The 15,697-nt window shown below is 50.6% G+C and overlaps 1 protein-coding gene across 1 annotated transcript; it reads left to right on the top strand.

The window, feature by feature from the left end:
- Positions 1-9,992: 9,992 nt before the first annotated feature.
- On the top strand, positions 9,993-13,185 carry EGR1 (early growth response 1). Its single transcript, XM_063292014.1, has 2 exons — positions 9,993-10,379; positions 10,725-13,185. The coding sequence occupies exons 1-2, from the start codon at positions 10,148-10,150 to the stop codon at positions 12,107-12,109; spliced, it is 1,617 nt and encodes a 538-aa protein (XP_063148084.1). The 5' UTR covers positions 9,993-10,147; the 3' UTR covers positions 12,110-13,185.
- The last annotated feature ends 2,512 nt before the right edge of the window (positions 13,186-15,697 follow it).

Below are 15,697 nucleotides of genomic sequence, written 5' to 3'. Positions count from 1 at the left end.
ACAATGCTGCAGAGAAGTACTTTCAGGCTGTCCTCATAGATATTTGCAGTGGTGTGCAATACAATTCAAAACAAGTTGTATACAGTACTTGCCCCTGAATCAACTGTCCCACTAAAAAAGAGCATCTTCTATGTTGTCCACTGAATAGAGTTGGGCTGCTTATGAGTACTTACGTACAGGATCAGGGTGCTTGTCAAGGTATTGCATTAGCTTTCAGCAAAGACTAATGAGGATGCATAATAGATCCAGCACATACCTGAACAAGTATAAAGTACCAGATTAGAAGTGGAGCACCCATGGATTTCAAAATGTTCTCAACCGTAACTCCCACTAATGTTAGGCAGCATATTCTATAGTGAGGAACTCTGGGATTTGGAGTTCAGTAATATCTAGAATATTCTTATAGCCAAAAAACACAAAGGATCTGCAAGCTCTAGTAATAAAAGTCAAGGAGCACAGTAAAAAAATGGGACTAAAAGTAAATATAAAGATCAAACTAATGGTAACAGGTACAACAATCATCCTTAAAATTGACAATGAAAATATCAAAGTGATGGACAGATTCTGCCTTTTAGGATCAACCATCAATAGTAAAGGGACAAGCAAGAAATACTGCACTTGGTAAAGCAGCCATGAAGGGCTTGGAAAAGATATGCAGATACCATGATGTGTCTGTTCTTACAAAGATAAGAATAGCACAAGCAATGGTTTTCCCTGTGCCACTGTATGGAAGCGAAAGTTAGACTCTGAAGAAGCAGGATAGAAAGAGTATTAATCCTTTTGAATTTAGGCATTGGAGAAGACTCCTGAGAACATCATGGACAGCCAAGAAAACAAATAAATGGATCATCAAACAAATCAGTCCAGAGTTCTCACTCAAGGCACAAATAACGAGGCTCAAATTATTCTACTTCGGACACATCATGTGAAGACCCAGCTCTCTGGAAAAGGTTCTGATGCTGGGAAAGGTGGAAAGAAAGAGACGAAGAGGACGACCAGTAGCAAGATGGATGGACTCAATTACAATATGGATGGATGCAGTGTTGGAAGACCAGGTTAGGGAGATTGTCATGACGAAAATCTATCTATGTGGTCGCTAAGAGTTGACATCAATTAGATGGCACATAATCAAATCAGATATCTAGAAAGCTACAAGCTCTCCATCCCTGAGCTCAATTCTCTGTTTCTCAATATTATTTTTAAAAAATAGATAATTTGCAAATGAATTAGAAATTGCAGCTGAAATGACAGAAGATTCCAGCCTGCTTTTAAATATGGTAATCTGGAATGTCAGTGTTGTTTAACATCATTTAGGGAATGTAATCTAAATCAGTCCAAAGAATATTCGACTTAGTTTTTATCTGTTTTCTTCTCAGCAGAAATTATGAAATGGGACTTCTCAGACTGAAAAAAACATTCTCTTAAATTTCCCTCTGATTGACTTTACCATGCTGACATTGGAGGATTTCTTTCAACCTGAACAGTTCCATAGCCAGAAGGCATGAAGATAACCGGTGGCCACTTCCTTCCATATACTTCCCTCCTTTTGCTGATGGTTAATTTTTTCCAAGGACAAATCTGTAAACCTGCTTTCCAGACACCCCGTCTCAGATTGCAAACAGGTTGTGGGTTCTGATTTTCTTTCTTTCCTTGATTTCCTTCAGGCTAATTGTATCTGCTTCAGGAGAATGGTCTGCCTCTGTACGCTATGTGTTCTTCTTGTGATGACTTCTATATCTGGGTAGCGTCAGTAGCAAATCTCCCATTAATTTTAGCATGTTCTGGAGGTATTCATTTTCTCCAGCCTTCCCCAATGTGCCCTCCAACGTGTTGGACTACCCTTTAGGATTAGGCAAAACTTTAGATTTACTTCCAAAAATCTGCTTCGGAGCACCTGGGGGCACAGATATAGGACCTGTCTGCAACTCCTTCAAGCAGCCACATCATTTCCCAAGATCCCAGGAAAAGATGGGGCTGCTTTAAAGAATTGTAGACAGACGCTATGTTCATGCTTCCGTGTGTTCAAACCTTCTTTTCCAAATTATTTCTGTAGTGCTGTAATGCTGTCCTATACTTCTCATCATCCTAAGGAATAATGGAAGTCATAGTCCAGCCCATGTGGATGGCATCAGGGTGAGGAAAACTACCTTGCTGTTCACTGATCACTTCACATGTGGCTGCCAGGCACTCTCTCCTCAAGGAAGCTCACAGGGCTGTCGGTTTCAGCAGAAGAACTGAATCATATCTTTCAAACTTTCCTCTTTGCTGATGCCATAAGAGTTCATCCTTCATGTTGTGGGTTGTCCAATAAAAGTGAGCCCTATCAGCTGCTCTCAGGTATGTGCTTGCAGTAGTATCTGACTTTTGACTGTGAAAACCTGAACATCAAGTTGTTGTTTATTCGTTTAGTTGCTTCCGACTCTTCGTGACTCCATGGACCAGCCCACAGTCGTCAACACCCCAGCTCCCCCAGGGACGAGTCCGTCACCTCTAGAATATCATCCATCCACCTTGCCCTTGGTCGGCCCCTCTTCCTTTTGCCCTCCACTCTCCCTAGCATCAGCATCTTCTCCAGGGTGTCCTGTCTTCTCATTATGTGGCCAAAGAACATCAGGTAGAAAATATCAATTCTGCCTGTGTTTCACACAAATACAATGACTGCCCACCCTGACAGATAGTTATGCTGCATACTGTTTTCCCCCACCCAGCAATCACAGAGAAGGTTGCTCTCTTGTGGCTGGATAGTATCACAACATTTGACATTATTTGCACAGCTTTTCTTTTTCTTGCTTTGTGGATTACTGTATATACAGTGCATCTATACCCATCACACGATTGCCTTTCAAGGCAAGCAATGTTATGTAAAGTACAGAAAAGGAATAATAATTAGTAAATAAAGGTATGAGATACAAAAAAGAAAATAAACCTAAGCTAGATCAACACCATTCACAATACCTCTTCCTTTCTATCCTGCCAAACTATCATTGCCTCCACCATTTCTTTGATTCCTTTTGTTTTTTAAATGCCTGACTTCAGTTTTTCAGAATCTTATCCACTGTGTCCAGCCACAACTCTGTCTTCCCCTCCTGTCGGCACTTTTACTCTTCCTTCATGTATTTCTTTTGCAATCCTCAGTCCTCATTCCTCCTCTCTATATGACCAAACCACCTCAAACTACTTCTTTTACACTAATCCCTTACTTTTAGATTCAATCCACATTAATTTGGCACTCATCCATTCTTCAGCTGACCTCTTCTTGTTTTAACACACACTCTTCTTAAGTTCCCCATTTCCATTTCATTCAATTTGCTTTTATATTTTCCTGACATATCCAACCCTGGCTTCTATATATCAAAACGGGCAGAAGCACAACTTTATACACAGCCATTTTGCTCCCAATGAACATTCACTCCTTGCAAGAGATTACTACTCATTACCTTTCTACCAGTATTTACATACCTTAAAATTTGTCCACCATGTTCCCATTTTAGTAAACCTTATACCAAGGCCTACAAATTCATCTACAGACCTGTTTTTCACAATATATGTATAACTTGCCATTGTTCACACCATTTTCCTAGTTATACACAACTACTTTGTTCTTGATTGATTTTCAGTTCCATACTTGTTGTTACATTATACAATCTATTTAATAGTCATTGCAAATTATTTGTGTTCCCAGCCAACAATACAATACCACATGGTCTAGGCCTACCACATCTAGCTGCTAAAATCCAGATGACCTCCAGATGATAGCAAAGACATACAGAAAACTCTAGATCCTTCTTGCCATCTAATGATCATCTGATCAGCCATCAGGCTTCTTCCTAATCAATTCTCATTGTTGCCTATGTAGAAGAGCACATAAGTAGACAACCACAACCTCTATTTTCTCCCTTAAGTTGACCTTGGCTGCTCCAGTGTTAATGCAGTATTTTCCCCCTTATTCTAATTCTGTCCAAGAACAGCTTTATGGTGGATAATACCTGTTTGTCACTCATTATTTTGGAGGGAAGTCAGATGATAGGCAGACTTGAAACAATGGCAATAAAAGCAGGACAGTGATATGAAAAGGGATCAACAAATTTCATGCCAATATCTTGGACAGCACTTCAGCTCAGCAGTGGGGACAGACTCCAGTTCAGGAGAAGAGCAGCAGCAAATAGAGGGGACAGCCTCTTGCATTAGATGAGTCAAGCCTAGGTCTTGGCATGAGGCCAGCCAGCTATCCCACTCCCAGTACAACTAGAAACAAACCAAGGTTGAATGTTTTACTGGTGCAAGACTAGAAGTTTTATCAACCATAAATAAACCTGAAGTTGTTCATTTGAACCACCCCTCAGATTCCATCTCAAGTTCTTGGGATTTTTCTTGCAGTCTGGGAGCATTAGACTCTTTGCCTTTCCAGTATTTTCACTGTTCTCTATTCACATGTGAACATATTTAGAACAGGGACGTGTGCTTTGCTTTAATTACCTGGAGTTAAATAAAGCACGAGTCAACAAAAACAGCACTGAACTCAGCTGCCCACCTGAATGCCGAAACAAAAGTCAGGTTTCAAAGAGTATGGGTGAGGTTGCAAGCTGTACTTGTAATGAAGCAACCACGTAATCAATGCACCTCAAGGAAGTTAAACTATGTGCATGCTCAATCTCTATTTCCCTACATTTAGTCATGTTACTCAGCCCTTGTGATTTTTAAAAATCACCTAAACAAAAATATACATCATGCTGAATGCACAGTCCCTAAGCAGGGAAATATTCCAAAGACATCTAGTAATTTCAGATGAAGGTCTCTGTTAAGGAAACCCAATGTCAGCATGATTGCTCTTCATACAAATGACTAATGCAGTTTGTTCCATTTTCTATGACTGTACTGATGGGGGTTATTGGAGCTGGAGGACATCAGATTGGTGAAAGCTGAACTAGTATCTAAGACAGAGTTACTATGATACCATAAATTATGATTAAATATAGAATGTGCTGCAAACTGTACAATAAACAAAGCTATTATCCTGCACATAATTGAAATGTTTGTTCATCAATGATACAGTTTAATCCTGCATATGATGGTTTAGAATTATTCCATTAAGTTCAGAGAGTACAGAGTTTATATATAGACTGCAAGAGGAAAGCATTACCAGGTTTTTTTTCCCCTACAGTCACTGTTCGTTTAAGGGAAAAAAGCGAATACTATTATTGTTATTGATAATATATGAAACCTAAAACCTGATCTGATCTTCCCACTTCAGCAGAAGTTGGGAGGAAACCATGCATTTATGAAAAGCACAGCCCCACTGCTTAGATTTATTACACTTCAGCCATGGAGCCAGTCAGTGTAATGGCCTGTACCTATTCCAAAGCAGAGTAGTGATTGGCAGAATCCATGCCATCTTTTCCCCTCCCACTCAGCATCATCTACTGGAAGCAAAACAATTGCCCTCTGAATGTGGAATGGGGCTTGGTCACAACCCCTCCCTCCGATTGAGAGCAGCTTTCCTGCTGTTGTTCCTATGCACCTGCGCTTCGGAAAATGCACCTACCAAATGGATGGGACTTACTGCCCAAAAAACATGCAGAGACTCACGCTGTCTTTATATCTCAGGGAATGCAACTGGAGGGGCAGTGGAACAACCCAGCTCAAATTAATCAGACGGGGAGAGGGAGAATATTTTAAAATGACTCTCCGCTACAGATCACACTCTGTGATCCAATAAGGTTGAATTCAATAAATCATACAGTACAGAAAGTTTATTCAATCTACACAATAGATTGAAACTCTTGAGTTGAGTTTCTGGGCAAATGATCTGGATATTCTATCTGCTGTCTCCATTCTCTCCCTCATTTTCCCTGCCAACAGGAGAAAAAACAGATGGGTCAAGATCCACCTTTTAAACTTTTGCTTGCCCATAGGAGCCCAGCAAGTCATCATCTCCCAAAGGGCCCTCCTCCATGTACACTGGTCCACAGGGGAGCTCTTCTACCAAAATAGCAGCAAAAACATTATTTTCACTTAGACTGAGTTTAGCTTGCCTCAATAGCCAGCTGGCAACAAGATGGAGGCTCCATTGTGAGGATGTGGCTAAGCAAACAATTAGCGGGTCATCTTCAACTATGGCAACCAAAACATTTCAAAGAGCCATTCTAAAGTTTTATCTGCTGTATGCCCATTTTTAAACATTTGCTTAACAGTACTTTTCCAAAATTTGATGAATGGCAGTATACAGTATTTTGAATGAATAATAAATATGTTACTGCCTCAAGTAACAAACTCAGGTAGTGAATGCCAATAGCTGGCATACAACCAAAATGGGAACAAAAGTTAGGAGCATTAGCATTCTAGGAGGAAACCTGGAAATTGTGAGAAAAAGAAAAGATCCTAATGCATTCCAGTTAAAACTAACTCAATATCCATGAAATACTGATCATCAGTTGAGGCAACAGAAGGGAAATAAGAGTGTGAAAGAGAGGAGAAACTGCTGGAGGAAGAAATAACTGGCTGGCTGGAGCCCTGAACAGGAGCAGTTCTGACTAAGGTGGTTGCCAGTCACTTGTCCATGTGGGACGCCTTACCAAACCCAATCAAGGCTCAGGTATACAGGAGGGCAACTTCTAAGCCAGGGTTTCTCAACCAGGGTTCCATGAGTAGTCACTGAGGGTTCCTTGGGAGATCATGATTTAAAAAATTATTTCAAATTCAGGCAACTTCACATTAAGGAGATAAGTTTCATTATTTTTAATTTAAGAATGCTGTTAATGCATCTATACAGGCCTACACATGAAACAAATATAATAAGTTTGTAACTTCTGGCCTATATTTGAGCCTGAATGTGCAGGGGTTCCCTGAGGCCTAAAAAATATTTCAAGGGTTCCTCCAGGGTCAAAAGGCTGAGCAAAGCTGTTCTAAGCCAACAGATGCAGGCTAGGTGCTTGCAGCTGTATCTGAAGTGAAAGAGCATTCAGAGGAGCAAGGAGTCATCTGTGGTCTTTTTATATTTATTTATTTTCTATCCTGCCTTTATTACTTTTATAAATAAGTCAAGGCAGCAAACATAGAACATACCTAATACACCTTTCTCCTCCTATTTTCTCCACAACAGCAACCCTGTGAGGGGAGTTGGGCTGAGAGAGAGTGACTGGCCCAAGATCACCCAGCCAGCTTTCATGCCCAAGGCAGGACTAGAACTCTCAGTCTCCTGGTTTCTAGCCTGTCGCCTTAACCACTAGACCAAACTGGCTCTCTCTATCCTCTGCTGCTTGGGCCTGCTCTTGCTGGGCTAAGCACCCGGATCCAGCTGTTTGCAGGCAGAGAAGCTGCTACCTGTGCCTAATAAATAATGATTCACGGCAGGTGCTGGGGAGAAGCAGCTGCAAGCCGAGCAGAGAATGCTGGGGAACCTCTACAGCCCGCAGGCAGTCATGGCCAGGAGAAAGGTTACAACTACAAGCCGGGCTCCCAAGCATGCACCCTGAAAGCCAGGGAAAACTGGGCCTGGAGTGTTCCAAAGTCAGAGGGCAAGACGTCCTAGGCTAGTTCCTTTAGAAAAGGGAGTGGTGGGATGCAGGATCCCTATAACAGTGTTTCTGAACCTGGCAGCTTGAAGATGTGTGGACTTCAACTCCCAGAATTCCTCAGCCAGCCTTGCTTGCTGGGGAATTCTGGGAGTTGAAGTCCACACACCGTCAAGCTGCCAAGGTTGAGAAGCATGCCCTATGGCAATAACTAACACGCGAAGCTGGCGATATCTGAGGAGGGGGATCCCGCTACCAACGGGCTCCTCCTTCCCATTGTTTTCCCACGGGGAGCGGGGAAGCAAAACCAGCGGCTGGCAGGTGCCTTGCTAGCCGCCGCCGCCGCCGCACCGCCCCCACTCCCGCTCTGGCGGCTGAATCTGAGGATTTCCCTTCCGTGACAGGGATTCCTCAGGCCCACGCGGAGGAGGCGGTGTGTTGCGTTGGTTCCGCGGCTCTCTGCAGCAGTAGCCTCCCTCCTACCAGCAGAGGACCCTTTCTCGCTTGGAGCTGCGAGCCGAGTCTCCCAGGACTGCGGGGGAAGCACTTGCAGAGGCGGCTACGCGCAGGCTCAGTGAGATCTCACTGCGTCTCAGGTTCTGGCTTGGGCCGAAGCCAAGGAAGGGGGGGCGGGGTGCACCTTGCGTGGAGGAAAGAAATCCCCGCCGTCCCAATAAAATCCTCAGCGACAAGGGCTTCTCTTTGGAACTGAAGAATCCCGACTGCCCCGGGAAATAGAGCGAATCCCTCCTGCTGCTGCTGCCCCCCTGCCAGTCCAGCTGCAAGGCCAGCCAGCTCCAGGGGCGATGCTTGGTCGCGGCAGGCCCTGGGCACCAGGGGGCAGCAGTGAGCCGCTTGCTTCGCAACTCCCCGAGATTCCCTGCATTTCGCATCATCAGGAAATTCCCTTTGACGCGATGCCTCTGCAGCCTTCTGCAGTGTGCGCGCGCGGAGTGCTTGGCGCTGGCACGCTGCCTGTTTTGCTTTCCCTCGCTCAGCCTCCCACTATCAAGCAGGTCGCACGATTCGTTGTTTAGCTTCCAAATACATAAAGATCAAAAGGTCCTATGGCTTCGATTCGGAACGGGGACATGAGGTGTTTATATTCAACATAAAAATGGCGGGGTGGGAGAACAGCAAAGAAAATTAAGGGACGTCCAAGAAGCCGGCCTCTTCAACCGAAGGGTTTAGCGAGCGAGAAGAAAACGGACGTAGATTTCTGCAAAATGACTTTGGCCTCCCCATCGTGCAAGAGCAGCAAGGTGGTCTTTCAGGTGGCCGTTGTTACCTCGGTCACCCGGTGCCCGTATAAGGCACCTCGGGAGCAACAATTGCGCTGTAAAGAATCGACGACGACACATGTATACCACCCGCGTAAGACAGAGGCAAAAGGGAAGGGTTCCCAAAAGCAAGAAACCGCTTGCGGAGAGAGGCAAAGGGGGGGAGCGCCTCAAGGGTGCCGTGTCACCTTTATTGCATATACAAAAGCAAGATCTGGGAACTCCGCGTTAACAGAGCCACTTCTTAGTCGCAAATTCAAAGGGGCCTCGGGAAGATTAGACACTTCAAAGTCTCCTAAAAAGCTGCACTGAAAAGGAAACCGGAAATTCGCCTGCGACCGGCATCTGACGCGAGCAGCATCTGAAGTACATCTGATCGGGCTTCTGCGGATGTCCCGGATCTGGGGAACCGTTCCCTGGAGCCTCCTGGCGCTTGGGCCTCCGCCGGCCGCTTTGTTGAGTCGGTTCTGTTTGTTTGGGACACTTGCCCCGCGGCACTAGCGCCGCCTTGCTTGGTGTTTACCCTGCCGCGCGCCCCCTGCCGCCCCAGGTTAGAGGAAATCCTCCTCACCCCGGCCTGGCAGGTTTAAATAGCAGCTCTCGGCGGCGGAGAGCGGGAGGGGCCTTTCTGCAGCTCCTGGCCCTACAGCGAGACCAAGCGCTCCTCCTCCTCCTCCTCCCCGCTTCCCATCCCTTCCCTTCCCTTTCAGCCAGACTGTTCTCCTCACTTTCCCTCCCGCCCCTGCCGGAATTGCCTTATTAGGAGCAGGAAGGCTCCGGCCGGAACAAGGACTTATAAGGGCTTTGCCATATATGGCCTCAGTGTCCGGGGGCTTCCGGCAGCCGCGGCTAAAGCTACAAGGAGGAGGGGGGACCTCGCAAGGGAAACAGTGAAGACAAGAGCGCAGAGGCTCGCGCCAAGGGACGGGCAGCGCGGGAGCCAAAAAAGGCCCCAGGGCGCTAGCGGGAGGCTCGCGCGTTCCCCCTCCCCAGCTGCACCGCTCGGCTTCCCCCAGTGTCGAGCTCTGACGCCAGGCCGGGTCCTCTCGCTTGCCACCATATAAGGGCTTCCTGCCTTCCATATTTGGACATGTACGTCAGGAAAGAGGCGGGCCCGAGAGATGAGACGAGATATATAGAGGCTGCTCTGGGGCGGGCGGGGAGCCGAGAGCTTCCAGCGAATAGATTCTGGGGGAGCCCCGGGCAGGGTGGGTGGGGAGGGAGCCGAGCGCCTCCCGCGGGCAGAGCCAGGGGGAACCCCAGGCCGGCCGCGGAGTTAGCAGGCCCCCAGTGGACCCCTCGGCGGGCGGCAGCCCAGCCTCCGTGTAGCCCCGGGCAAAGCCCAAGAACACTCCCATGGCTGCAGCGAAGGCCGAGATGCAGCTCCTGCCCTCGCTGCAGATGGCCGATCCTTTCGGATCCTTCCCGCACTCGCCCCCTACTATGGACACCAACTACCCTAAGCTAGAGGAGATCATGCTGCTCGCCGGTGGGGGGCCACAGTTCCTCAACCCCGCCGGCGGCCCCGAGAGCGGCGGCAGTAGCGGCTTCAATCCCTCCGGCGAATCCTTCGAGCACCTCGCTGCAGGTAGGCAGAGGCACGTCCTGCGGGCGGGGGCCGGGGCGGCTGTGGCCAGGAGTTCCCATCCATCTGCCCTCCGGCAGGGAATTCCGCTGTCCAGAGGGAGTGGGGGGGGATGCTCCGGTGTGCGTCACTCGCCCCGGCCCCGGCCCGGCCTTCTGCGGCTGGAGGGGCGCCAGGCGCTGCCAGATGTTGTGCATAGCCATTCAGCCCCTCCGGGTGGGGGAGGGTCCTTGGGAGACGCGGGCGCCGGGCAGTGCCCCGCCAGGGGGGCCGGAGGGAGGCAGGGCTCGTGGGGAGCGAGGAAGGCAGCCTGCTGGGACTGATCTCTCGCGGCTCTTCTCTCGGCAGACACTTTCCCCGATATCTCGCTGAGCGGCGAGAAACCCTTGGCAGAGACCAGCTACCCGAGCCAGACTACCCGCCTCCCGCCCATCACCTACACCGGCCGCTTCTCTTTGGAGCCGGCGTCAAGCGGCGGAAGCAGCACCCCGTTGTGGCCGGAGCCTCTCTTCAGCCTGGTGAGCGGCCTGGTGGGCATGGCCAACCCGCCGACCACGTCCGCCCAGTCCTCGTCCGCCTCTTCGCCGATCGCCAGCTCCGCTTCTCCCAGCCCGGCTCTGAGCTGCTCGGTGCAGGCCAGCGACCCCAGCCCCATCTACTCAGCGGCGCCCACCTTCCCCAACCCCGGCGGGGCGGACATTTTCCCCGAGCCCTCCAGCCAGCCCTTTCCCAGCCCGTCCGGAGCCTCGCTGCAGTTTCCGCCTCCGGCATACCCGACGGCCAAGGGCGGCTTCCAGCTGCCCATCATTCCGGACTACCTATTCCCGCCGCAGCAGCCGCAGCAGCCGAGCGAGCTGGGTCTGGGCTCGGTGGAGCAGAAACCCTTCCCGGCCCCGCAGCCCTCGCTCACGCCGCTCTCCACCATCAAAGCCTTCGCCACGCAGGGCGGCGGTGGCGGCAGCACAGGCACCGGCACTCCTCAGGAGCCCAAGAGCCTCCCGGGCGGCGGTTCCTATCAGGCGCAGCTGGTCAAGCCCAGCCGCATGAGGAAGTACCCCAACCGACCCAGCAAGACCCCGCCGCACGAGCGGCCCTACGCCTGCCCCGTCGAGTCCTGCGACCGCCGCTTCTCCCGCTCCGACGAACTCACCCGCCACATCCGCATCCACACCGGCCAGAAGCCCTTTCAGTGCCGCATCTGCATGCGCAACTTCAGCCGGAGTGACCACCTCACCACCCACATCCGCACGCACACGGGCGAGAAGCCCTTCGCCTGCGACATCTGCGGCCGCAAGTTTGCCCGCAGCGACGAGAGGAAGCGCCACACCAAGATCCACCTCCGGCAGAAGGACAAGAAGGCCGACAAGGGTCCCGCCGGGCCCCAGGCGCCCTCGACTCCCTCCCCTCTGGCCCATTACTCGGCCTCGACGGGTTCCATCTCCTACCCGTCGCCCACCACCACCACTTTCCCCTCGCCGGTGCCCACCTCCTACTCGCCCCCGGTGACCTCCTATTCCTCCCCCGTGACTTCGGCCTTCCCCTCTTTCCCCTCGCCCTCGGTGGCCACCAGCTACGCGTCGATCGCTTCGTCCAGCTTTCAGAGCCAGGCGGGGGCAGGGGGTAGCCCCTTCCCCTCGCCGGGCAGCCTCTCCAGCCCCTTCAGCTCCGCAGTGACTTCAACCCTTCCCGACTTGGCCTCCACTTTCTCGCCTCGGACCATTGAGATCTGTTGAGAGGAGAGAGGGAAGCGAGGCCCCCAAAGGGCCTGGTCACGCTGGCCTGGCCGGCCTGATCCAGGCCCAGCTCCCCGGCAGCCCGCAGGGCCTCCGGACCTTTCAACTGGCTGAAAAGCAGCTCGACGACTCCTGGACCGTGGAGTTGCTCCACTTCTGTCCAAGAACTGGACCTGCATGGACGAGCAAGCACGATCCTCTTTCCCGAGAGCCCCCTCCCTCTTCCTCCTCCCTCGGGCCGCAGTCCATCAGGAAGCAAAGGACGCTGGGCTCCAGGTGGCCACAACGCGATCCTGTGCCTGTGCAGCCACGGCTTTGCTTCCCCTGGGGACCCTCGACGTGCCCGCTTCTTTGCAGATTCATCTTGCTTATTCTTTGGAGTACGAAGGACCATTATTATTATTTTGTAAGTTGTGAGTTTTGCTCTTTTAGTGACAACGAAGCTGTAATGAGTTTTACAACATGTTCTGGGGGAGGGGGTGTGGGAGTAAAAAAAAAAGCAGCACTTAAAACTATGTATTTGAGCATGTCAAGAGTGTGATGTTCTTTGTAAATATCACCTTGAGGATGAAAGCACTCTCACGTGGCAAAAAGTTCTTTGGTTTTCCTCTGGTTTTTTTGTTTTTGTTTTTTCCCAGTCCCGAGTCTTGGTGCCTTGTTGTGTAGCCCTGCTGACGTCATTCGTGTGATTGGATGCTTTGCATCTAGCCTTAAGGGAAAAGGGAAAGTGTTAAAAGGAGGGACTGAGGCTCAGAAACAAAAATGGGAAGGAGCCATAAGGTGGAACGTAAGCAAAAACAAAACACAAAAAACCGTACTTCTTAAAAGTCTATTTTTGTTACAGAAGTGTAAAAATTTATAAATATATTCAGCAGTTGAAATGTTGTAGTTACCTACTGAGTAGGCGGCAATTTTGTATGTTATGAACATGCGGTTCATTATTTTTGTGGTTTTATTTTTGACTTTGTACTTGTGTTTGTTTATAAGCCAACACATTGAATGCGCTTTACTGCCAATGGGGTACTTGGTGTACAATAATCTCTGGAAAAGTGAATAAAATCATTGAGAGACCAGCAGTCCGGTTCTTTTCTTATTCCAGTTTCAGCCTGGGGCCCCGGCCTTGCTCCTTTCCACTGAGAAAACGCGGCCTGCCGGCCTGCCCGCCTGGGGGCGGGCATGGGCAGGGGAGGACACTTCACCTTTGTGCCTCAAGAGGAAGGTGAGGCATGACTTGAAACTCCTCTGAGACCTGGTCAGTGCCACCGTCCACTGTCACTCTCGTCAGTCCCAGCTGCCTTGGCCAGACTGGCTGAGGGTGATGGGGTGGGGCACCTCCTTTCTAGACATGGGGGGAGGGGTGTCCAAGCTCTTTCTGATACCTTGGCTTAGTTGGGTGGGTCACTGATGGACCCTCCCTTTTGTCAGAAAAGAAATAGGCCTAGAAAAGAAAATCTAAAGGTGGGGAACCCGTGGCTTTCTCAGCGGCCACAGGTCTCATCAGTCCTGATTATTGGCCACGCTGGCTGGGGCAGATGGAAGTTGGAGTCCCATACTACTTGGGGTTCTGCAGCGTTTCTACCCAACAATATTACTTCAAGGTACCTGGCCCCCAAAGCCTACACTTCCAGAGCTGGCTAAGAAACAGATGCCTGGAGGGTGGGGGGAAGAGGTATGGAACCTCTTTCCCTGGGATCTGCCTGGTGGGCTGCGGCCTCTCAGCTGTTCTTCCCTTTCCCTCCCGCACACAGGCCATCTTTTTATTCTGGTGGTAAGAAAGGAAGATCATTTGTTCCCCAACAAGTGCGCAGGGGCAGGGAGGGGAGGAAAGCAAAGGGGCACCCAGAGAGGTCGCTTGACCCTTAATGCTGCATTAATGCAGAAGACAAGCAGTTCCGGAGGCAGTTCGTGAGAACCCTGCTGAGAGGATTCTACAGAGTCCTAGATCTTAGAGAAAGAAGAACCTGGATCGCAATTCCATTCCGGGACAATCTTGTTTGTCGCATTTCTGCTCCCCATTCTGGATCCCAGCGGTGGGCGGGGGGACGGAATCGGTTGTTGTTCTTCGCGGATCCCAAGAGCACAGGCAGAATCAGGTAGACAAGAAATCAGCCGGCCGGGCGGCTTCCTTGAAGAAAAGTACACCCGTCGCTGCCCCGGGCAGAGTCTGTTTAGATCACAGTCTCGTTCAAGTCCCTCCGCCGCAGTGAGCTGCCGGTGAAATGGAAGAGCAGCGCCGGGATCCGCGAGCAAAGTTACGACAAGCCCCGGGCGGGAGGAAGCCCTCGAGGCTGCCCTGCTTTAGTTCCCCTTGCCCTCGAGGCTTGCCTGGGCTATTTTTTCTACTGAGCCTTTCCAAGAGCTGAGGGGTTCCAGGGCTTCGGTGGTGGCGGTGCTAAATGCGAGGACGCCAAACCCTGATTTCTGCGAGAAAAACTGCTTCTGGAGTTGCTCTTTTATTCTGCAAAGGGCGGCAGCTCCCGTCCGATTCCGTTTGCGCAAAACACGCGCAGCCTCCTGAGCTCGATCGCGGGTGTTGTTCTCTAGTGAGCAGGAACGGCGCTGCAGCCTTCGGGCGGCCCCTCCGAGCCAGTCTTCCCTGCAGCTGCCTCAGTGGTTGGAATTCACGGGATGAATGTAGGAGGCCTTCTTGTCCCGGTTCAACCACTTTGTGGGGTAGGGGACTATCAATGAGGGTGGAAAGGGAAGAAGCCCCCCGCCCCAAAGCCTAAAGGGGCTTGAGGCCACAGTAGGGGTTTCTCTGGCGGATCTCCCTCCTGGATCGCGATATTTTTTGGCACTAGTTTGACAGGGTGGAAAAGAGGCTTCGCGAGCAAACCCCACTGGCCTTTCCAAAACGGAAGGTGGTTATTTTTTTCCTGCAGGTCGGATTCCTGTGCGGAGCACGCAGAACTTTCACCAGAAAAGTGAAAGAATAAAACAATAAAAGACTGCTGCATCGGACGCATTTCTGCCTGTCCTGGGAAAAGCACCTCAGATGGACTGGCTGGCTTCTTGCCTGAAATTTAGAAACAGCCTGATTTTCGGTCCCTGCGCTTAAGACGGGGAGGGAAAGGGGCCGGTGCCGCTGCGGAGTAGCTGCTGCAAAAGCCGGGAGGCTGCCCGCGCCGTCGAACAGAAGGAGTCTCTTGGGCAGCTCCTCCTCCCAGGCGCTGGTCGGTTCTTTGGAAAGCCGATCAGATATTGGCTGTCCGGCCCGGAATCTCCAGCAAGCAGATGCCTGTTGACGGTCCTAACGATCTTCCGACGTCTTCTTGCAACAGCCGCGCTCCTGGCTCCAGAGGAAGGATTCTATCCCGCTGGGGCAACCAGAGGATAAGGTGGGCAGGAGCTGGCAAAGCGGCTGCCTCCTGGTGTTTGGGGCAGGGTCTCTCGCAGTCCCTTGCCTTGGTCTGGAGCCCATAGGAGTTGTGGTCTGAAACAGAAGGTGGCGTCAGGTTGGGGGTGCGCGGAGTCGATACCTGGCCCTGTCATCTGGAGATTCTGCAAGTACCTCCTCTTTCTGCAACCAGCACGGCCCCGGCAGCGCCAGGAAGAAGAGGACAGGAGCGCCGACCAGAGGCGTGGGGG

Source organism: Candoia aspera, chromosome 2 (genome assembly GCF_035149785.1).
Source record: "Candoia aspera isolate rCanAsp1 chromosome 2, rCanAsp1.hap2, whole genome shotgun sequence".
In the NCBI taxonomy this organism is placed as follows: domain Eukaryota; kingdom Metazoa; phylum Chordata; class Lepidosauria; order Squamata; family Boidae; genus Candoia; species Candoia aspera.
Note: the sequence above shows the minus strand (reverse complement) of the source record. Positions and strands in the feature narration are given on the sequence as shown.